Source organism: Schistocerca serialis, chromosome 9, assembly GCF_023864345.2.
Source record: "Schistocerca serialis cubense isolate TAMUIC-IGC-003099 chromosome 9, iqSchSeri2.2, whole genome shotgun sequence".
NCBI classification, from domain to species: Eukaryota; Metazoa; Arthropoda; class Insecta; order Orthoptera; family Acrididae; genus Schistocerca; species Schistocerca serialis.
In genome coordinates, this window is record NC_064646.1 from 95,978,808 (window position 1) to 96,003,537 (window position 24,730).

Below are 24,730 nucleotides of genomic sequence, written 5' to 3' on the forward strand. Positions count from 1 at the left end.
GAAGGTAGGAAGATCTTTCTGTTTAACAAGAGGTGACAAGAGTCAGATTTCAGATTGCCTGACAGGTCAACAAAAAAATTTCATAACCAGCGTTGACAATGTTGAATATCAAGGGATGAAGTTCAAGAGCACCTTACAAAATGCTTTAGACAGGTATGTGCCAAACAGAATTGTGAGAGATGGAAAAGATCAACCATGGTTTGATAACCATGTTAGAAAGCTACTACAAAAGCAAAAAGAGCTTCATTACAAATTTAAATGTACCCAAAGTCTCACAAACAAGCAAACACCAAACAAACCATAATTAGCATAAGGAGGGCAATGTATGAAGTGTTCAATGAATTTGAAAGTAAAATTCTGTCTACCAACTTGACAGATAAGAAGTAGTACTGTTATGTTAAATCAGTAAACTGATAAAAATTCATCTGTATAGACACACTGTGACTATATTGGTACTGAAACAGAGAGTAGCACAGAAAAGACTGAAATACTAAACATCTTTTCCAAAAATGTTTCACAATAGAAGATCGCACTTTAGTTCCTCCTTTAGATCATGAAACATATGGCAAAATGAGAAAAATCAAAGTAAGTGATGAAATGATAGAAAAACAAGTGAAATCACTCAACAGCAGAAAGGCTGCTGGACCTGACAGGATGCCAATTGAATTGTACACAGAGTATGTGACGTAACTTGCCCATCTTCTAGCAGAAGTGTACCTTGGGTCTCTAGAGGAGCAAACTGTTCCTGATGATCAGAAAAAAGCCCAGGTCAGTTCACTTTTCAAGAAGAGTCCTTGAAAAAACTCACTCTTTTATGTTCACATACGAGGTGCAACAATAAAGTAATGAGACTGATGTGAAAAACAAATGTTGATTACCCTTTTAGTTAAGTTTAGTGTTGTCTCCTTCAAAGTAGTTCCCTTCTGATTGCACACACTTTTTCCAGTGCTTCTGACATTGATGGTAACATTTCTGGAACTCATCTTCTGTAATATCCTCCAAGACCCTCGTCACAGCTTTTTGGACATCTCGTGTTGTTTGAAAATGGTGTCCCTTGACCGCCGTTTTGACTCTTGGAAATAGAAAAAAGTCACACAGAGTGATATCTGGCGAATAAGGTGGCTGTGGTAGTACTGAAATTTGTTTTGAGGTTAAAAATTGCTGTACTGACACAGCAGTATGGGATGGCACATTATCGTGATGCAGAATCCAATTATCAGCAATATTGGCACGGAAACGAAGAACTCTTTTACGAAGTCTTTCTAAAATTTCTTTGTAGTAATATTGGTTAACTGTTAGTCTAGGAGGCACCCATTCTTTATGTACACTTCTCTTGGAATCAAAGAAGCACACGATCATGCATTTCACTTTTGACCTTGACATGCGAGCTTTTTTTGGTCTGGGTGATCCCTTTGAGCACCATTGCAAACTTTGGCATTTTGTCTCTGGATCATACTGAAAAAACCAACTTTCATCACCAGTGATAATATGGCTCAACAATTCTGGATTGATTTCTGTTTGCTCTAACAGATTGGCTGCCACATTTTTCTGTGTTTCTTGCTGTTGTGGTGTGATATTTTTGGGGACCATTTTTGCACAAATCTTTCTAAAACCAAGATCTTCTGTTATTCTTAGATGAACCATTTCTTGATAGATGTTCAGTTCTTCTGCAATCATTTTCATGGATAATCTTCGATCAGATCGTACGAGTTCACGCACCCTGGCCAAGTCAACATCTGCTCGTGAGGTTGATGGTCGTCCACTGCGGTCTTCATCTTCGACATTCGTTCTACCTTCACTAAACATTTTATGCCAATGAAAAACTTGAGTTTTTGACATAACCTCCTCTCCAAAAGCCTTGTGAAGCTTTCCATAATTTGTCGTCACGTTTTCACCCAATTTAACACAAAAAGAAATGGCATACCACTGTCGCACCTCGTATTATGACATTTCTAGACACCAGATATCTCATCTGTAGGAATCAACATGGGTTTTTAAAACAGTGATCATGTAAAACCCAGCTCACTCCATTCATCTACAAGACCCAGAAAGTGGTAGATACAGGCACACAGACAGATGTCATGTTCATTGACTTTCGGGACGTATTTGATACAGTTCTGCACTGCTACCAAATGAACAAAATATGAGTGTATAGAAAATCAGACCAACTGTGTAACTGGATTGAAGAGTTTCTTGCAGAGTTTCTTGCAAACCACCACATGTATTTCTGAATTGAGAGAAGTCTTTAGACATAAAAGAAACTTTGCATTTGCCCAAGGGGCTCTTTTAGGCCCATTACTTTTCACAGTACGTATAAATAACCTAGTAAACAACGTCCGAAGTTCCATGAGGCTTTTCATGGACAATGCTGTTGTATACAGGGAAGTCACAGCACTAGATAATTGTAGTGAAATGCAGGAAGACATGCAGAAGATTGATGCTTTCTGCAGGTAGTGGCAAGTGAGTCTCTGTTTAAGCAAATGCAACATATTGTGAATAGACAGGAAGGCCCTTTATGGTGTGATTTCAGAACAGTCACTGCAAGAAGCTACTTCCATAAAATATCTAGGTGTTTGCCTATGGAGCAGTTTGAAGTGGAATGACCACATCAAATTAATTGCAGGTAAAGCAGATGCTAGATTGAGATTTATTGGAAGAATCCTCAGGAAATGTAGTCCATCACCAAAAGGGAGGAGCTTACGAAATGCTCACACAGTCAATGCTTGTATGTTGCTCATTAGCCTGGGATCCGCACCAGATAGGATTGATAGAGGGTATAACGAAGATCTAAAGAAGAGCAACATATTTCTTTGCAGCTTCATTTGGTAAGCACAAAAATGTCACAGAGGCACTCAGTCAACTCCAGTTGCAAACACTGCAAGAGAAGTGTTCCGCATCATGGTATGGTCTACTGTTAAAATTTTAAGGATATATGTTCCTTGAAGAGACAATCAATATACTGCTTGCTCCTACCGATATCTTGTGAAAAGAAGATGAAAATAAAATTAGAATGCTTAGAGGACATATAGATTCTTACCAGTAATTATTCTTCCAGTGCACCATGTGTGACTGAAACAGGAAAAGGGGGAAGTGACTTGCAGAGTATAGATGTAGAAGTGTTAACTTTCCTTTCCCAAATGAGACAGTAGTAATTTATACAGGTAGCATTGTAGTTCTAATAGAGACAGATTCAATGGGATTTCACTCTTCAAAATCTGATTACTAATTCGGAATTGATTACAGTAGTTAGCACTGACTGCCGTCTTATGCAAAAGTTATGAGACAACTTAAGGACAATAGGCTCCATCTACAATGAATTCTCTTTACTGATGAGGGTATCTTTACAAGTCATGGAATGTGAGAAATTTGCATTATTTGGACACTGAGAATCCACAGAGGTTGAAGTAGTGGTAACAAAGGAGGTAGTGGAGTGTGAATGTTTAGTGTAGGGTTCTCAGAGACTACGTGATTGTTCTTTACATAATTAAAGCAACCTTAGCAGGTAAAAGATATGCAAAATTTCTTACCAAAGTGCTACCAGCTCTCCTACAGGAAGTTCCAATTTTAATACATTGAGGTAGGTGATACTAGCATGATGGATGCACAGCCCATTATCCATATGTGGCTGGCATAGTGCTCATCAAGCTCTTCCCTGGTTGCAGGGAAGGATGTGAAGGTGTCCAGTTGCCTCATACAGTCACCTGATTTGATGCCACTATGCACAAGTTCTGGCAACCCAAGATGATTTAAAAATTGCATTGTTGCTGTATGTGCAATTGTATCACTGGGATAGCTTCAGTTTTTGCACCCAGTGGCTGCAAATGAGTTTTGAAGTTGATGGTGAGCATTCAGAACACTTGATGATATAAACTTTTCTCCACCATACCATTCTGCAAGCAGACTTTCTTAGCTGCACAAAGCTGGTGCACCCTAGCAGCCTGATGCAACATCTCTGAATAACACACGGAGTTTCAAATAAGACAGTAGTCAGTTTTATGTTCAAAACAAATAAATCCTAAGTTCTAAGTTGTTATTTCTCAGAAAGTATATACCAGATTTTGAAGAATGAAATGCTGTTAAACTTGTGTCTTTCAGAGCTATGACACTACCATCATAAAATCAATGTTTCAAAAAATGAAGTTGATACTGACATCTCTGATATTAATATAGCTATGAAAAGAGTGAGGGCTTTTTCACTATTCATTTAGTTGAAAACAGAACTATGGCATCTTAAACTGTTCAGGCGATACCTGAACAGCTTAGCTCAATCACCATGTATATAAAGAACAAGAAGGGACCCAATATTGATCCCTGCAGCACACCTGTGTTAATTATTCCTCAGTCCAAAGATACTGTTTCAAAATGCAACACTCAGAATCCTTTTAATGAAATAGGATGAAAACTACAAGGTGTACAACTTTGCTTCTGCCATTTGCTAATAGGTGGCAACAATGGTAAGTAGCAGTCAAAAGAAACAGATCGCACACATCAGGCAGTTAGCTTGGACCTCAGTCAACATAACCTTATTCAAACATTAGTCGTTTTGTGTCTGCATCATAAAGTTGTCCTTGATTGAAAATGTCAGTTTACAAGCCTAATTCTCGTCATTTGTGGGAGGTGTTACTGTTTTGTTTCAATATAAAGAAAACAGCGGCTGAGTCTCATTGAATGCTCTCAAGTACATATGGTAAGGACGCTATTAGTGAAAGTTTCACTGCTTCAAGAACAGTGATTTTAATATCTTAGACCAGCATGGTGGTGAAAGAGAGAATGTTTTTGAAGATGCCGAATTGGAGACATTGCTGAGTGAAGACTCACGTCAAACTCAAAAAGAATTGGCACAATTAGTGAGAGTGACACAACAAGACATTTCAAAACATCTCAAGGCTATGGGCATGATTCAGAAAGAAGGAACTTGGGTCCCGTGTGAGCTGAAACCAAGAGATGTTGAATGACTTTGTGTGTTTGTGAACAGTTGCCTCAGAGGCAAAAACGGAAGGGATTTCTGCATCACATTGTGACCGGGGAGGAAAAATGGGTTCATTACGATAACCCTAAATGCAAATAATTATGGGTATATCCCGGCCATGCTTCCACATTGACGACCAAACTGAATATTCACAGCTCCAAGATCATGCTCTGCCTTTGATGAGACCAGCTCAGCGTTGTGTACTATGAGGTGTTAAAACCAGGTGATACAATCACAGGTGCTCATTATCAAATGCAATTAATGCATCTGAGCAGAGCATTAAAAGACAAATTGCCACAATACAGGGAGAGGTACGATAAAGTGATTTTGCAGCACAACAACGGTCGACCCATGTTGGAAAAGAGGTCAAAACATACTTGGAAACATTAAAATGGGAAGTACTACCACACCTGCCATATTCTCCAGATATTGTTCCCTTTGACTATCACCTGTTTAGATCAATGGCACATGGCCTGGCTGACCAACACTTCTGATCTAGTGAAGAAGTCACAAACTGGATTGATTTGTGGATTGCTTCAAAAGATGAACAATTTTTTTGATGGGAGAAAGTAGTGGCCAGCATTGGAAAATACTTTTAATGATACATGGGTAACCAAATTGTTTCATTAAAGCCTCAAATGTTGGGCAAAAAATGGCAGAAGCAAAGTTGTACACCTTGTATGTACCAGCAGGATCCTTGATACTACAGTATCTGAGCTACTCAAGGAGAATACTATGAATTGGCACAGAAAATATTAGTTTGCAATATTTTGTCATTAAAATCTTATTTATGAGTTGAAAAATCTCAAGTTCTGTGGATAGATGATATGAAATTCATATTGTGACCAATTCATCATCTTTTCCTGCATACGTAATCTTTTCCAGTACCTTTGGGAAGGAGGCAAATAATGACACTTGTCAGTAATTATTAATATCTGTCTTACTACCTTTCTTGTAAAGGGGTCTGACAATAGTATATTTCAGTCTGTATGTGAATAACCCTTATGGTAGTAATACCTTTCATATATGTGAAAAAAATATTTTGCCTACATCTGAAGAACAGGATTTTAGTACCAGTACTTTACTTGAGATATTATCTATGCTGTGAATTATCTATGCTGTGAGAGTTTTCAGTCTTGTGGAAGTTAATTACATTCTTAATTTCCATGGCTGAGCATTGTATGTATGTATGTATGTGACATTGCTTTATCCCTTGAACTGTTCATTCCAATCTCCTGAGCTACTTCAAGGAAGTCATTATTAACATGCTGTCTACCGAACTCCAAACCCACTACCTCATTCCTCATAGACCTTACCAACTATATTCTCAAACACATCCATCGCACAACCATGGGCACCCACATGGCACCATCCTATGCCAACCTTTTTATAGATTATCTAGAGGAAATCTTCATAGCCTCCCAAGATCCCAAACACCTTGACTGCAGGTTCATTGATGATATCTTCATGATCTGGACTGAGGGCCAAGACACCCTATCCTCATCCCTACACATCATCAACACTGTCTCACCTTGATCTGATCCTCCACAGCCCAATGTGCCACCTTCCAGGTCTCTGATAGCTTCATCCATACCTCCGCATATAGTAAGCCTACTAACCACCAACAGTACCTTGATTTTGACGGCCCCTTCCACAGCAAAAAATCGCTTCCATACATCTTGGCCACCTGTGGATAGCATACTTGCAGTGACAACAGTTCACTTGCCCAGTATACTGAAGTACTGAGGGTCTCAGGAGGGACTTCACAAACAGACCCCCCCTCTCCCCTTTCCTCCTACCCCCCCCCCCCCCCCCACAAACAGATTCCCCATGCCATATCCTTACACATACATCCCTAATGCTTCCACCACCCTCAAAGTATCAGCTGCAAAGGATATCCTTTTCCAGTGCTTTGATTACCTATCACCATGCCCAAAAATGAGGGACATGCTACCCAAGACCTTTTCTACCTCTCATAAAGTCGTTTCTGTTGTCCACCCAACATACGCAACAGCCTTGTCCATCACTATCCATCCCACGCCCTTGTCACAGGTGTCATATCCCCATGGAAGACCTAGCTGCAAGGCCTGTCCTATCCACCAGTCCAGCACTTCTTACTCCAGCCCTGTCACCACAGGCTTATCCTATCCCATCTGAGGCAGGGCCACCTGTGAAAGCAGACATGTCATATACCAATTCTGCTGCAATTTGCTAGACAGTCTGTTTATGTCAGTATGACAAGCAACCCAGCTGTCCACTGGACTGAATGGCCACTGCCAAACTGGGACCAAGAACAAATTTGACCAGTGGCTCAAACACGTGAGCAAACATATTGGGTTTTGGTCGCTGCTTCATCCAGATCCTTCCCTCCAGCATCAGCTTTTCTGAACTATGCAGGTGGAAGTTATTCTTAAAAATCCTTTGCTGTCGGAACCTTCCTGCCTTCCACCTCCACTAACCCACTGTCCCCATACCCCATACCCAACTGTTTCCTCTTCCACTGTCCTGTCACTCCCTCCCAATCTGTGCTTCCACATCATATTCATCGGGCGCCTTGCCTCACCAGCTCCATTACCTATGTGCCTGGTGCCTAGCCTGTACACCTGCCACCTTTCCCTCTGACATTCCTAGTCAGCAAACCTGCTGCCTACCTCTGAGCCACTAGGCACCCACTTTGGCCCCTCCTCTCATCTCCTGCCTCTTTCTGCTTCATCAATTTCATCCGATACAACTCTAACCTCACCCCAGTTCACCTGCCAAAATGCAATCTGTGCATTGTGTTTCCAGCCTACACAATGTAGGGGCACAAGTGCATGTGCATATGCGTGTGCGTGTTCGTTTTTGTGTTTGTGGGTGAGTGCATTTTTGTTTTTGTGCATGTATGGGTACTCTAGCTCAACAAAGGATTTATTGAGAAAGCCAGCAAGTTTTATTTCTGTTTTATGTATCCGGTCAATTACTCAACTCTCCTGCTATTCGGTGAGTGTTTTACTGTACTTCTATATTATTTAGTGTTCCAGAACTTTCCTTACTATATTTTGAACTGCTATTATTTTCATGTTTTTTTTTAATAACAAAATTCTCATATTACTTAACTGGTTTTTTGATTTCTGTATTGCCTATTTAATGACAGATTTTATATTTATTATCTGAACTATTAATTTCAGACATTTTACAAATAATAATAATACTTCATATTGTCTTTGTTTTCTTCCTGGAACTGTGAATTTTTTTTTTTGTACATAATGCAAAGTTTTTTCTTCTTCATGACACAGAGTAGGCTTTCCAAAGTTGCTTGCAAAAGATATTTAGTTTTGATTAGAGTTAGACCTGCAGATTAAAGTTCTCCCTTCCTAGCACAAAACTCTTTCACCTCAGGTGTTAGCCACCCTTTCTCTTGATGTACACTTGTGGGGAACACAACATGCAAAGGTCAATATGGCATCTGAAATAAGAGAGTTAGGAACAAAATGTGTGTTTTCATATCTTCATTTTCAGTTTAAGATATCTTTTGTGGTATCTGGTTTAGCTCATGTATACTTTTTGGTGCCTGGTAGTATGCTAATAAAGTGATTTAATTTTGTTGCAACATTAAGTGAGTGTTGTTGCCCCTACTTATCTACATGGAATTTCCCACATCGGTGATCCACAACAAGGGTACTGAAATATTAGTACATCAGTAGCGAATAATGCTTTGTTCCTGCCAAACAATGGATCATGAAACCAGACAAAGTTTACTGGGACATTTTGCCTAATCAATTACTGTTTTTAGTGGACTACAAGGTGTGACAAATGATATGGAGTAAATTATTTGCGAGGTGAAAAGTGAAAGTGACCATGTGAAACATTTGGAATAAATTAATATGGCATAACACTCTGATTTTACTGTGCTCATAAGTGAGATGGATCAAACTGCCTCAGTACAAAACCATACTCACTTGCTTGAACCAAATTATCATGTAAAATTTAACTGCCAATACTGTATCTCAAATGTTTGTGCTTTCACACTGAAAATTGAGGAGATGAACCCATTCTCCCCCATGTTGAACCTGGCCATTAGGTCATATTAGAAGAATTACAGTTTATCTCCCATGGCACACATGATCAATGGGGTACCATATGACGAAACCCCCAGATCACATAACCTAGTGCCATACATGCTACGTTTAGTGATGTTCCTACAACATGGTGTTCATTACCTAACTGCAGACTTGGTTCAACACTGCAAAGACTGTCGTGACTACCCACAACGTTGTTAAGAATACATCAAAATTTTCTGCTTCGTTGCACAATATTTGTAACTAAAACTTCTGTTACCTGTGACATCATCCCATCACCTTCGATTATTTGCAAGTTTGACACAGCAGAGGCAGCCTTACTGCAATTGTTGTGCAAATCACTGGAGCAACAACTTCAGTAGGTGATTTATACAGAAATTCTAAATTGCACAACACCTTGCTAGTTTTGGCAACATATGTGGGAATTAGTGGACACTACTCTTATGCTCGATGATGCACTGTCTGCAATATGGACAAGCAAGTTACCTCCTGAAATCCAAGTTTCTTTGATTTCAAATGAGAGCGATATCTGTGAGAACAAATTATGGATTGCCAACCCAATTTTTGCTCTTCCAAATCAATGACATAACTACGAGGGTGGTTTGAAAAGTTCTTGAAATCAACACGAGAAGTCAGTGCTAGCACAACGAGTTGTTTGTGTGATATTCATTGGACTGTTGCCTGTAAACACATGCCATGTCAGTGCTCTTGGAAGAGAACTGTGGTGGTGACACGGCTCTGTTGTTGTTCCTGCTTAGTGATTTGCGAAGATGAAAAAAATCGAGATTTGAACTGTGATTAAGAACTTTGTAAAGAAAGGTATTAAAGCAAAGGACATTTATGCTGATTTCCAGAATACACTGGGGGGACTGTACTTCTTCATATTCAACTGTTGCCAAGTGGACAAACGAATTTAAATTTGGTCAGGAGAGCTTAGATGATGATCCGCGCTGTGGTTAGCCAAGATGTGTCACTACTCTAGAAATCATTGCAAAAGTGCACAAAATGGTCACGTAGGACCATCAATTGAAAGTGCGTGAAATTGATAATGCTTGCCACATGTCATCTGACAGGGTAAATCACATTTCAGCTGAAGAATTAGAAATGGAAAAATTATCTGCAATATTGATGCTGCGACTCTTGACACTGGATCAATGCGTGCCTGCACACATGTGGCATTGCCATCGCAAAATTACACAATCTGGGGTATGAATTATTGCCACACCCACCTTATTCACCTAGTATGGCTCTGTCAGACTTCCATGTGGTGTTGCCATGGTGAAATTACACAATCTGGGTATGAATTATTGCCACACCCACCTTATTCACCTGGTATGGCTCTGTCAGACTTCCATCTCTTCCCATCACTGAAAATTTTTCTTGGTATATGAAGATTCACTTCAAATGAGGAAGTGATAGTTTACAACTATTTTGCAGGCCTAGAGGAAACTCATTTTCAAGGTGGGATCAAGGCACTGGAACATCACTGGACCAAGTGCATTAATCTACAAGGAGACTACATTGAAAAATAAAGAAATTTTTCAATGATGTAAGTACTTATATTTCTATTCTGTTCCAAGAACTTTTCAAACCACCCTCGTACATAGGAATCAACGGTGACCTACAACAGCAACAGGTATTATGCACCATATTACAGCAACCAGTAGCCAAAATGGAACAAACACATCTGTACAAACATGGTGAGGCCACCAGATATCTCCCAGATTCCCCATGATTAGCTGCGCACAGTGAACTGGCCCCAACTGATGTCACTCAGGGTTACAACCACACAGCTAGCAGATGGCATCCGGGTGTTGCCTTCATTCCTATTTCAGAGCAAACACTCACAAGTACGTTACACCATGTTTACAACCAAATGCCAGTCATGACCTCCAGTAGGCATCATGGGTCATGATAAGATGCAACAATGCCTATGTCTCAAGCATGTAAGTCAAACGAGTTTGCCTCAGTTTTCCGAGGACAGTGGCAGATTATACATTCTTGATAGAAGCACAGATAGGTATTTTCTCGTCAACCCAAATTTGAAGTAAGCACAATCCCAAAGACAACTGTTCTATCTCATACCTCAGGTTCCCTTCAACAGCTCTGGGCAGCAAATGATACAACTATTAAGCTGTATGGTTCTACTAGATGCACAGTCAATTTAGGTCTGAATGCCCTGTTTACATGGACTTTCAACATGGCAGATGTCAATGAAGCACTGCTGGGTGCTGATTTTCTACATCATTTCTACTTGTGCCCCACTTTAACAGGTGGAATAATAGTGATGATTCCATACCTAGTGATCAGCAGATCACTTGTTCCTACACCTCTGATGTCAAAAGATTCCTGTACCTCATCAACAAAACAGTTTCAGGAATATTACTGTTCACTAAAGAAGCAGCTGGGTACTTTGGAACAGATGTATGCAGACATCAAGAATGAACATTCAAATTTAGAGAACAAAAACTGTTTTACACAAAATTTTGAGAGACAAAATCAGCAAGCTAGATGAGATCGAGCATCAGCTGTTACATTGAGGATTAGCACAGTTTCCAAAACCAAATGACCTCCTCCTTCAAACAGCCAACTCAACACAGTTCTGCAAGATATGTAGACACTAAAGAGTATGACAAACATATTTAGTGGCTCTTGCAGAAATGGTAAAGAATTTATTTACCTAGATGAGAAACTAACTCAGACTTTGTTGGAGTTGGATGCTGTGGACACAGGGGCTAGAGAAGATGTAAAACAGTTACTTAAAGATGCAGTTCGAAACTTTCACAAATGTATTGAGCAGTTGGAATTGTCAGTGAACATCCCTAGTCAACCCTACTATGAACTTCGAGCAGTAACTAGCTAGCAATTACATTTCAGTGATACTGATGTCAATAATCACCACTTCCTCCCAGTGTTACAAGTGCTTTGTCTCATTTTCCCAGCTTCCCACACGTTTGGGTATTATGTCCATTTATTTCTTTTACTATTATAACAGTGGACAGCACTGTGTGACAGTGACAGGTTGCATATTGGTTTTAACTGAAAAAATATAGCCTGAGAAAATCTCTGTCTCGTTTAGCACTTCAGAATGGTCTGTCAGTAACACAAGGTCACACAGCTGTGCACAGATGCAAATTGGAACCTTATAAAGTAACAATTCAGATAGCATTGTTTGTTATCTATAGTACAACATTGTACTGCAGTGTGTCCATACTAAGGGGGTTGATCCTGAAATGCTCTTTTTTCCTGAGAAACCATGGCTGCACTTATTGGTGTACTGGAATTCACAGACTAATCCATGTTGGAATCTAGGAAATCCTCTTCAGTTACATCAAGAGCCTCTACATTGTGTGAAAAGGAGTCTGCAGTGTGCAGTTAGTGCAACACAGATTACTGGACTGATCTTGTTCTGTCAAACCATAACTTCTCATAGATGTGTGAGCAATATATTGCAACCACTTTTTAGAAAAATAACATAAAGATCTATGGTTATTTCATGCAGGACAAGAGTGAAGATAGATTTATGGCAGTATTCCAAGGTGTTTCTGTCAGCAGGAACTACCCTGCCATGAAGAGGGTCTCATCTAGTTATTGAACAACGTGCCACTTGCCACACTGTCAGAGCAATGAGCTGGAGCATCAAGCTTCCATCACAGTATGGCTACAGTGTGTTGATCCCCGCAAATAAATAATAGAAGGCAAACCCAACTGGTGTAATCCACGAATTTGTTAGTCAGTAATGTTTGGGAAATTAATTTTATTTATGCCATTTTTTTATGTGTTTCTTCTTAAAGAATGCGCTGAATGATTTCAACTTTCTTTTGGAATGGTTAATTGTTTTATTTGCAGTACACACACTTCGATGTTTGTTAACCAACAAGAACACTTCATAATACTGCTCCAAATGTATATTTTATTCTTGACTGCTGATACTGGCATGAGTAACTTTAAGCCTAGGTATTTACAATTCTTCCAATTACATGAATCACTTTCCATGGTCCCAGAGAGAAGGATTTATGAGGTGTGGAAAGAAATCAAGGACTACATTTTATTTATGTTTAATGCAATGAAAATGTCTTACTAATTTTTTTATTGAATTTCTTCACCTCAGGTCTCACAAATAGTATCATAAAGAGTTTTGACTTCTTAGTAAGTCATGATCAGATGAGGTTTTAAAAAGAAAGAAAAGTTGGAACAGAGAAATAGTAGGAACTAAATTACAAAATCAAACTGACTTGTAAAGACAACTACATGCACTTGATTGTATTACATAGTAACTCATCAAAGTGTATCTAAACATGTACATTGACAAGTTATTGTGAAGTGTATTCAAATGTTTGTAATTGTATGTAGGATCTAATTTGAATTTGTAGTTTTGTTCTACAGCATTTTACCATCCTTTTTCATTCCTTTTAATCAGATCATCTAATCATGACTTGCCAAATAATCGAAACTAGTTGTGATACCAGCTGTGTTACCTGCAGTTGAAAAATAAAGTAGAAGAATTTAATTTAGAAAACACACTCAGTGCAGTATGTGTAAGAAATGAATGGTTATAGTGTGAGGGTAATGCCAAAAGTAAGGTCTCCTATTTTTTTATAAGTACATAGACCTGTTTATTTCTACAATGGTGTACATCAGTTTTCAGCTTGAACATTTAGCTAATTTACGACATAATCACCAGTTCTGTCGATGCATTTTTGTAGATGCTGTGGCAGTTTTTGTATGCCCATGTCATACCAGCTCGCCACTATGCTGTTCAGAAAGTTGTGAACTTCTTCTTTCACCTCATCTTTGTAGCTGAATCACTTTCCGGCCAAATTTTCTTTTAACCTAGGGAACAGGTGATAGTCACTGGGCGCCAAGTCAGGACTATAGGGTGGGTGGGCGATTATGTTCCACTGAAACTGTTGCAGGAGAGCATCAATTTGCTGAGCGATGTGTGGGCAAGCATTGTCATGGAGAATGACTATGCCCTTGCTCAACATTCCTCTTCTCCAGTTCTGAATTGCCCATTCAAGTTTTTTCAGAGTCTCACAGTACCTGTCAGTGTTAATTGTGGTCCTAGTGATTCAGCCCCAATGACGAGGTGAAAGAAGAGGTTCATAACTTTCTGAACAGCATGGCAGCGAGCTGGTACGAGATGGGCATACAAAAACTGCCACAGCATCTATAAAAATGCGTGGACAGAAATGGTGATTATGTCAAAAAATAGCTAAATGTTCAAGCTGTAAACTGATGTAAACTATTGTAGAAATAAACAGGTCTATGTACTTCTAAAAAAAAGGAGACCTTACTATTGGGATTACCCTTGTATTATAGAGTTAATACTAATTACATTATAACTGCTGTACTCTTCAGAACTCTACGGAAAATTGTTGAGTTCTGTCTTAAACTGCATCGCATTACTCATAAAATTTTTTGTATGTTCTGGAAGGATGACACATAATGTGTTTCTATTGTAAGCTCACAATATCTTTTGGCAGACCACTATATCTTTGACATTGTGGTCCTTTGAATTTGGTATGAGTTATGTGACAGATATTTTCTGGAATTTTCTGTTGCATCTTTAGCACACCTTTAGTAGTATGGGCTGCTGGATATTATTGTGGAGGCAGGTGTGAACTGGCAGGTAGCAATGTTCGAAGGAAGTCTGAAGTGGGACGTCGATCTGGAGAGATGTGTGGGACCATGGTAATCATTATATTTAGTATGGGGTGGTTACATTGCTTTATCAAGGTAGTGAGTTAAGAATTTGTAGGTGGGAATTGAAGGAGTCAAGTGAAAGAAAGTACTAACCCTCAGTATAGCAGGGATTAGTTTGATCACGTTATTTGTTTTATTTTCAAATGCACCACATGCTTGTAATAAGTGGTGTCACCTCTACAGCTAGAAGGAACTGTCAAAAGTGTTTTGTCTTACTGAATTTCTGTTCTTGGTTTTGAATATAACAAACATATCAAATGCAGTAACACAAAATTACACTCTTGTGGGTTAGCACTTTCTTTTGCTGATCTCTTTAAGTGATAACTTTCAAGAAACTGGCTTACTCAGTGGTAATAGGTGTGAGACGGTGCAAGTGACAGATGAGAGTATGTGGTGACTGCATTACTGATGTTACAATACAAATTTTAGGGATAATAAAATTCAGTAACATAGGGCATTGTTTTTGTTTCACGAACCAAATTCCATTTAATAACTGTGTTACTATGCAGAGCTTAGGAACTGAATGTGCCTAGGTCATAATCCTACATAATAACTTGAAGGCTTATGAAGTTAGTGCATTTGAGACATCATGATTCAATCCTCCTTACCTCTCTCCTGCACCAATAGTTTACACTATCTACAAGTCTCCTATCTGTGCAAGTGTTAAACTCTTGAAATCCGTGTAGAGGGCACTTTTGTTCCTAGTAATATATTCATTATAGTCATACTTCACACTTCTTCAAGAAAAGAGAAATAATAGTATCAACAAATAACATTGTTGTATATGTATATTGTGACACAACTATCGAAATTCCATAAATATTCCTACATTTTTAAATCCCCTATAATGGTGATTGGGGATATTGTAAACGTAGCTGATATTGAATTCTAAGAAAAAGATTTTAGAATGCAGCAAAGTGATTTATAATGGTCATCAATACATACCACCAACATAACATAAAACTACTGGCAAGTTTATAATCAATGACAATGTGAAAAAAATTAAAGAAAAAAAGAAAAGAAAAGAAAAGAAAAACAGACATGCTACTGAGAATAACCACAACTATTGGCTGTTCAGAATCTGGTGGTACATGCAGTGAAATGTGTATGCTGTGTGCAAGTAAAAACTTATTTTATGTTTTGTCTCACACTACATGTATGAATATGTAGTATAGTGAAGGTAAGGAAAAGAAAAAAAATGCTGCTAGAATTATGCAGATGAAACGAGAGGATTCATAAAAATGTTACTTGTTGTAGAACTTCAGTGCTGAGAGATTTATGTACTTCAAGATGGAAGACTTAAGGTAGAGAGAGGATGTCTTAAAGTAGAGAGAGGATGCTATGGGTTCAAAGCTGCTTTGCCACAAACATCAAACAAAAAAAGGCCAAAATGTCACTTCACAACTGCCAGTTAGCAAAGCGGCATCTCTTCTAAACATACATTTTCATAACTGATGCTGTACCTCTTCTGATGAGGCAGTTTCCCAGCCTGGAAAGCAGCGGAACTGTCGTCCACCCGGTGCCACCTGCTGCCACCACCGATCACGCAACTGCCGCCCCTCGCTCGCCTCCTGCCGTCGCCATCTTCCTTCGCATCGCTCCCGCCACTCCCACCGCGGCCACACCTCTTCAGTTCTGCTTGCCAAACGTCACAGCATATGTTCGTTACATGTCTATGCCTGCAGAACACAAGACACTTACACTAGTCTACACTCTCTCTAGGTGAAACTCTGAGCAGCAGTGTCATTGTCTTAAATTCTACTGATGCTGGGAAATAACCCTATAAATTCTAGTGCATTTGCATATATGGAAATACTGTTGTATTTAAAAATGAGTAAATTTACTGAATATAAAAAGTTCAATTTAGATGGGTGAAGCAGTGATGGGCACATAGCAGCTGTACCACAGTGAATGTAACTGCTGCTGAGCATTTATTTAGTCTTGTTTCACATATTGAGTTTTCACTTGCTATGGCATCAATGGAGTATAGTTTATGAATGGAAGAAAAGTCATTGTTTCATTTTGTTTGGGACCATTGGGTGTTGCTCGCAGTCGTTAAATTTCTCCCTTAGTCTTTCATATTTCTGGCGAGATGTACTGGGATTGTAGCTACAGCTTCCCACAATCAGATTAGGCTTTCTTCAGATGCACTGACCTGTTGTTTCTGGAGTCTCATTAATCCAGTCATGGAGTTCCTCATGTAGAAGTGGAGTATTCTTGAATGCAAGTTGATAAAATAATGACATTCACAGATACCGGTGTTTACAGAAAATTTCTCAAAATGATTTAAGCCTAATGTGTGGCCCAGTTTAATGTGTGACTTTAGTGAGAGATCATATTAACTTACTTCATACCGAACAACATGACAAAGAATTACTCATTTACAAACTTAAGTATCATTTTAATTGATTTACATGAACAGGAATGGTTGCAGGAGATTGCAAATGAAATCTAGGCATTTGATTGTCTCTGCTAGAATGAAACATTTACCACTTGGTGTAAAGGTTAATTATGTACTTTAGCAGATGGTTTTAATAATTCTTAAGTACCACATGAATTACTCAGTAATTTTTCTTAAAATTAATGGAAGTTGTAGACTACTAATGATAACAACTTCTTTCCTAATATCATAACAGTTATGTAGGGCAAGTTGTGCAATTTTTTAGTGACAGTCTCAGAAAAAGTATCAAATGTCACTCACAGGAGTGAATGCCCAAATGAGGTGTGTGAAAATGTAAACTCCATCCACAGGCCCGGACTGGCCCATTGGTACTGTCTGACTGCTGTGCCCTCCTCCGCCAGTGGCATTGTTGGATGTGGTTTGGAGGGGCATGGTGTCAGCACACTGCTCTCCCAGCCATTGTCATTAGCTGGAGCTGCTACTACTCAGTCAAGTAACTTTGCAGTTGGCATCATGAGGGTTAGTGCACCCCTTTGCAGTCCTCCCACCAAGGACAAATCCCTGGCAATACCAGGAATTGAACATGGGTGCTTCAAATGGCAGTCAACCATGCTGTCCACTCAGCAATGGAGGCAGACAATGAGGCATATGATGTTAGCTATGCTTTGTGCTATCATAGATTTAGAAAGATATGTCAAAATTCCTATTCAAGCAATGTTAACTTATGGAGTAAATTGCTGCAAGAAACATTATCCAATTGATTTCATTCGAGTGACACCAAATTGTAGTAGGATTTTGGAATATATACTGTGTTCATACATTATGAATTACCTTAAAGAAAACAGTCTGTTGCCACACAGTCAGCACAGACTCAGAAAATATCATTGTAGAAAAACATAACTAGCTGTTTATCCTCAAGAAGTAATGAGTACTATTGAAAGGGGCTCTCAGATTGATTCCAAATTTCTAGATTTCTAAAAGACTTTCAATACCATCCCTCACAAGTGGCTTCTAATCAGATTGTGTGCCCAGGGGCATAAACTCAGTTGTATGAATGAATTTGTGATTTCCTGTCAGAAAGGTCATATTTCATAGTAATTAACAGTAGGCCATCAAGTGAAACAGGAGTGACACATGGTGTTCCCCAAGGAAGTGTTATAGGCGCTCTGCTGTTTCTAGCCTATGTAATCTAAGCAGCTATCTTAGATTGTTTGCAGATGATGCTCTGATTTAACATTTAGTGAAGTCATCAGAAGATCAAAACCAATTGTAAAATGATTTAGACAAGATTTATATAAGGTGCAGAAAGTGGCAATTAATTCTAAATAAAGAAAAGCTTGAGGTCATCCATATGAGTACTAAAAGTAAGCCATTAGATTTTAGTTACACAATAAATCACTCAAATCTAAAGGCTGTCAGCTCAACTAAATACCTAGAAATTACAATTATGAACAACTTAAATTGGAATGATCACATAGAGAATGTCGTGGGACAGGCAAACCACAGACTGTGTTTTATTGGCAGAACACTTACTGTGTTTTATTGACAGAAAGCCTAGAAGATACCGCATTTCTGTTACAGAGGCTGACTGCACTAGACTTGTCCATCCTCTGCTAGAGTATGGCTGTGCAGTATGGGATCTTTACCAGATGGGATTGATGAGGACATCAGAAAAGTTCAAAGAAGGGCAGGTTCCACAGCCACAAGGATCTCATCAGCACGGATCCACGGAACAAAAAACTAATCTAATCTAATCTAATCTTGTGTGGTCACAAAATAGAGGAGAGAGTGTCATGGAATAGAAAAGCAAGAAGGGTTGGCAATCATTAAAACAAAGGTGTTTTTTGTTGCAGTGAATGCAAAAATATTTTGTTGATGTCCACCTACATAGGAGAAATGATCATTGTAACAAAATAATAGAAATTGGAGCTCACACAGAAATACTGAGTGTTTGTTTTTCACATGTGTTATTAAAGAGTGGAATGGTAGAGAGTAACAATAGTTCCAAAATGGGAAAGAAACTAATTTGTTAGCCATATAGCTGCAATTATAGATTATGAGCTTTATTAAACTAATGGGAGGAAATGAGATTAAACTAAGGAACAAGTTCACTGTCATAGAAAATAAAGATTATAGAAACATAAAAAAAGGAAATAATTTAACAAAAGTACTTAAGAAAACAGCAAAGGACACTGCAAATATAATAAAGGCAAATGAAAACAAAATCTCAACTGGAATGAAGTTGCAGTTGAGTAAGTGTTTCAAGCAAATGATGATAATAGGAACATTTGAAAAATATCTTTGAGAGGATGTGGGCAGATACAGTGAAAACAAACTGAGATACGAATCTGAATCTGAGTTTTGCTGTCCCATCATTTACAGACTAAACTGTTTGATGTACAGTACTGGTCACTCATTAAAATATATAATTATATTTTTAAACTGTTACAGTTGTTGAAAGCTCTGTTATAGATTAATGTGAAATGCTGGATGCAGAATGTGATTGCAACAACAGAAAACTGCACGAGTATAAAAAGCTTATATTGGATTGGCATCACATTTCATCAGTTAATTTGGTACATGGTCCAGCAGCTAACAACAATGAGGAACATAGAGGCATGTAAAGAAATCTTCAAAGATTGTACACAGATCAAGAGATCAGAGAGGTGATAATGAAAATAATAAAATTCTGGAAGCTGTGCACATCAGACATATAAAACTAGTTGAGGTGTATAAAGAGAGAAGTAGTATGACAAATGAAAAGGTGCCTGGAGATTGTGGTGTTTGAGTAGAAATGGTTAAATCTGGGAAAAAAGTAATACAAAATTAACTTGCAAGTTAGTTTACAGGATGTCTGCAGAGGAAGACAATTCCACAAAACCAGAGTAAGGCTGTTATTATTGTACTTTGTACAAAAGGTGAGAGACATAAAAATAGTGTATGCAATATTCACTAAAGATGTCACCAAACACAGAGAAAAATAGATTTTAATCAATCAGAGGAATAAGCTCTCTTCAAAAGTAAATATAACACAATCGACCGTTTCAAGTTGTGAACAAAATTACAGCAATCAGCATGAATTGCCACTTTTCTAAGGATTCATAGACAAAGTTTCTGACTCATTTCAACAAAATCTGTAGTAACAGCATTTAAGAAACAACATACTAATTCAGTCCAGGTTAATATACTGACAAATATGTACATCATTGTTAAAGCTTTCATCAGATTATGAATGTGTAGTGAGAGATTTGAAACGCTAAGAAGAGTGACACAAGGGGGAGATTAAAACTATTCTCGTTGGTCTTAGTGGAAGTTCTCAGATCCTTAAAAATGGGAAAATGAAAAATAAATGTGTGTTAATGGAACATATTTGGACTACATTCATTTTTCTGACACTGTACTGTTGCCTCTACTGCAGATAAACTTCAAAAATGAATGGAAAATGTTAATAGAGGAAGTAGACCTAAAAATCAAATACAGTAAGACAAAAAAATACATAATCAACACATCAAAAAAAATTTTGCAGATCAACAATTAAGTCATAGAACAAATTGATGAATAGTCACATTTGAGGCAACTGAAGACTACAGTTTAATGGACAGCAAAACAGGTTAGTACAAGAGTAAAAGTGATCCTGAGTGCACTTGGTAAACTGAACAGCATTTTCAAAATTTGAAGACATTAATGTAAGGATTAATCTAGAGGAGGCAATCACTTTGTGTAACAGTTAAGTTTAACAGGTGGCAACAGTGGTGAGAAACTGTCTGTTTCTTCTTTTCTTAGATCATCACATCAAACTGCCATGCATAGCCACTTGTGCCAAAACAGGCAATAAAGTGCACTTTAACCAGTAGATTGGGGTGGCAGTGTAGTTAACATACCTACAACATTTCCTCTCATTTCTGTTCACCCCTTATACATTAATGTACACGGTAGATTCCTTAATGACAGGGTACCCCAATGGTTAGCACACTGGACCCACATTCGGGAGGACAACAGTTTGAACCCATGTCTGACCATCCAGATTCAGATTTTCTGTGATTTCCCTAAAATTCCTTTAAATGAGGGCAGCCAATTTCCTGCCTCATCTTTGACACAATCTGAGTTTGTGTTCTGCCCCTAAAGATCTTGATGTTGATAGAACATTAAACCCAATCTTCCTTCCTTCTTCCTTGTAGATTTCTTATTGAACCATACAACAGTCTTCAGTTTTTTGCTAAGGATTCATAATTGTACTACCTGTGAATGAAATTACAGTTTCCAAGCAGCCTCAGAATTAACCACTCTATGACCCTGTTTGGTTGTCTGGACTGGTTATAAGTTATTAGCACACAATAATCTGTACACAGCAGATTATAATTTCAAATCAATTTACTGCAAATTTTAGCTATCCAGTGCTACCTTAAAGAATTAAACACTGATGAATCTGTGTGGGGGACATACAGTCTCTTTTTACCAAGAAATTTTTAACATGTACATGCCTTCAAGATGAAATAATTTAGAATCTCTGGTGGTAAGTAATACACAATCTTGAGGACAGCAAAAAGTTGTACATGACCAAGGATTAAATTTTCATCTGCGTTCTGACTACATATAAATCCTTGAACTACTCACTGCATACAAAAATAGAATAGATTATTTTCACCACCTAAAATGGCATGTGTGGAGAGGTAATGACACTGTGGTGTCTCCAGAGCAGAGTGCCCTATCTTTGACTCTTATTTCTTTGGACTGCTTCATGCTAGCTCATTCTCAATCACAACTTGTCCTTCTGCCATGTTTGTTTGTTTTGTCTCAGAGATTGATAAATGCATATTGGATACTTTGTGTGTGTTATTACCAACCAATCATACGTGACAACCAGAGTGGTGACCCCGCCACCATCATCATATCATTGCGAGTTATTTTGTGCTTGTTTTTGTCATTTGCAAACTTCATGTGCCAGCCCATGTTGTTTCTACCACAATGGATCTACCAGTGTCTTTTGCTGAAAGTGTCATGCACCCTATTAACTGTGCATGCGACTGCGAATGGTCAAGTGTACCTAATGAGAGTTTGGTTAAAAGTGAACAATTATTTACGCCCGGCCACTCCAGCAGCTACCTAACCTTAACAGGCTCAACATAGCCACCATCTAGCATGGCAGCACAAAAACAGTCACAACATGGACAGTGCATGCCATCTAATGATGTTGTGGACATGTTTCCTGTTAAAGACTCTGTGGTTTATCCTTCATCTACGCCATTACCTTCAGGATGATTTGACATACTGACAAAGTTTCAGAACTGTAATTTGAACATTTCTATGCATGGGGTAGCAAATTCTTATTTGCCTAGTGCCGCAGAAACTGCTTCCCCCCCCCCCCCCCCCCTTCCCACACATCATCACATCATCTCAGTGATGCCGATTGCCTAGACCGTGCCGGTTTCTGTGACTGTTGCACCACAGTTGCACCACAACTGCCTTCCGCCCACTTTCATTACAGCACTGGCCATTCTGCCCACACCAATTCCCAGCTCAGCCCCTCTGTGGCAGTGCCGCAACCACCTTCCACCCACTGTTGCAACGGCACTCGCTGTTACACCCGCACTGTGTTCTTCACCGGGCCTGCAGTTTGGATACACCATGCCAACTTTTATGCCTCCCCATCCATACCATGTGCTGCATGTGGCTGCCACCCCACACATGCTTCGGGCGATGCACTATTCACTGCTACTGCACTTACAGAGTCAGAGGCATACTGCTCTGCTGACACGGACCTCCGTCTGCCGGTGCTGCCTTAACATGTCCTACCCGGCAGGTTTCCCAAGCACCCTGCTTTGCAAAATGATAACCCAAAGACTTGGTTCACCTTAGTGGATCACCTACTGGACGTAAAAGGCATTTTGGATGACGATGCCCATTTTGTCTGCCTGGTAAGTCACCTTAATGCTCATTTGGACCTCATCAGCGACTTGCTTCTCTCACTTCCCGCCTCCCACAAGTATTCGATGGTGAAAGCACTGCTCATTGAGCACCTTTCTTGCCCTCTGGTGGAGGCTATTCACAACATTATTCACAATGAGCATCTCGATGACTGCACTCCTTCACAGCTTTGGCGGTGCCTACATGCGTTAACTGATTATCAAGCAGTAACTGATGCCACACTTTGGGCATTATGGATGGTCAAAATGCCTTCGAATCTGCAGTTTCATCTACTCTCTCATGTCGTCGACCAACTTGAGGTTTGTTTAGGCATGGCAGATCAGGCTTACGCTTTCAACCAACACTGCCTGTCATGGACAACACCTCCATCACCCTCAGGTGGCACACTAGTTCCGCACTCTGCCTCCAGGGGCCAGCGCACTCGCCTAGGTGCTTCAGCTGCCATTCAGGAGCTGCCACCTAGCAGCCAACAGGAGACATGTTTGTGGCCTCCTGACAGCCGCTGACCTCACCCAGGTAGCAGCCCAATCGGCTCCGCACCGCCCCACTTACCGGCACCGGCATACCCGCTGTGCTGGTTCCACACTACTTATGGGGAAACCATCCACAACTGGCGTGCACCTTGCACCTACCCAAATGATTCCAGTGGGCATGTTTAGGTGCCTCATCCTGCCACATTCCTTCACAGTGCCTACTGTCCAATGCTGCACCTCTTGCTTCAGTGATGTGACGCCTCTATGCCACAGACATTGCAGTCCATGGCTCCATCAAGATGCCACTTTGCCTATCACCAGTTCACACCTCCCCTTGGACCTCCCACATTGCCGACATGGATGAAACTGTGATCAGGTTGGATTTTCTACATCATTACAACCTTTCAACAGATCTGCAAGCTGCTGTGCTCCGCCAAGCATCTGGCTCTACCGTTCTGTGCTCACATGAGTTCAGTATGACTTCGTTCTCTGACTCCTTGGCTATGCTTTCCACATGTGCATCCCTGCTCAAGCGTATTACTGCACAGCTCTCTGACCTGTCAGATGTGTGCTCACAAATAATTGTACTCCGTACCCAGAACGCTGCCTTATGCACCCACATAGACTCTACCTCCACTGAGTTGTCACACACATGGCATACAATACGTTGCCTATCTGCAGAACTGCAACAAGGCGATCCAACACACACCTCTACAATGTCTTCTCACCAATCCGTGAACTGACATTGCCTGCGGATCCCTTCTTGACCCCTCTGGCCAACCCCCCTTCAAGACTGACAGCGATCAGTAATGGCACCACCGATGGCCCACCTGTACGTTATAAGGCCAGGCACCTTAAGCTTCCAAACGTCTTCGTGCCAAGGAGATCATTCAGGATCTGTTGGCTTCAGACATCCTCTTCCCCTCCGATAACAACTGGTCTTCACCCATTCACCTTGTTCCTAAAAAGGACGGCACCTTACACATGTGCAAGGACTACAGGTCCCCTAACACTCACGCCATTATCAATAACTACCCAGTTCCTAATGTACAGGATTTCACACAATTACTACATTGTTCTAATTTTTTCTCTGTTTCAGACTGTTCCAAGGCATACCATCAGATCCCTATGCATCCCTCGGATATTCCTAAGATGGCCATCATCACACCCTTCGGCCTATTTGAATACTGATGCGTTT

The 24,730-nt window shown here is 39.6% G+C and overlaps 1 protein-coding gene across 1 annotated transcript in view; it reads right to left on the reverse strand.

The window, feature by feature from the left end:
• LOC126419394 (uncharacterized) overlaps nucleotides 1–24,730 on the reverse strand; it is a 193,655-nt gene that overhangs the window by 58,551 nt on the left and 110,374 nt on the right. The window contains exon 6 of the mRNA XM_050086583.1: nucleotides 16,197–16,368. Within this exon, the coding sequence (XP_049942540.1) occupies nucleotides 16,197–16,368 (172 nt within the window). The remainder of the gene's footprint in view (nucleotides 1–16,196; nucleotides 16,369–24,730) is intronic.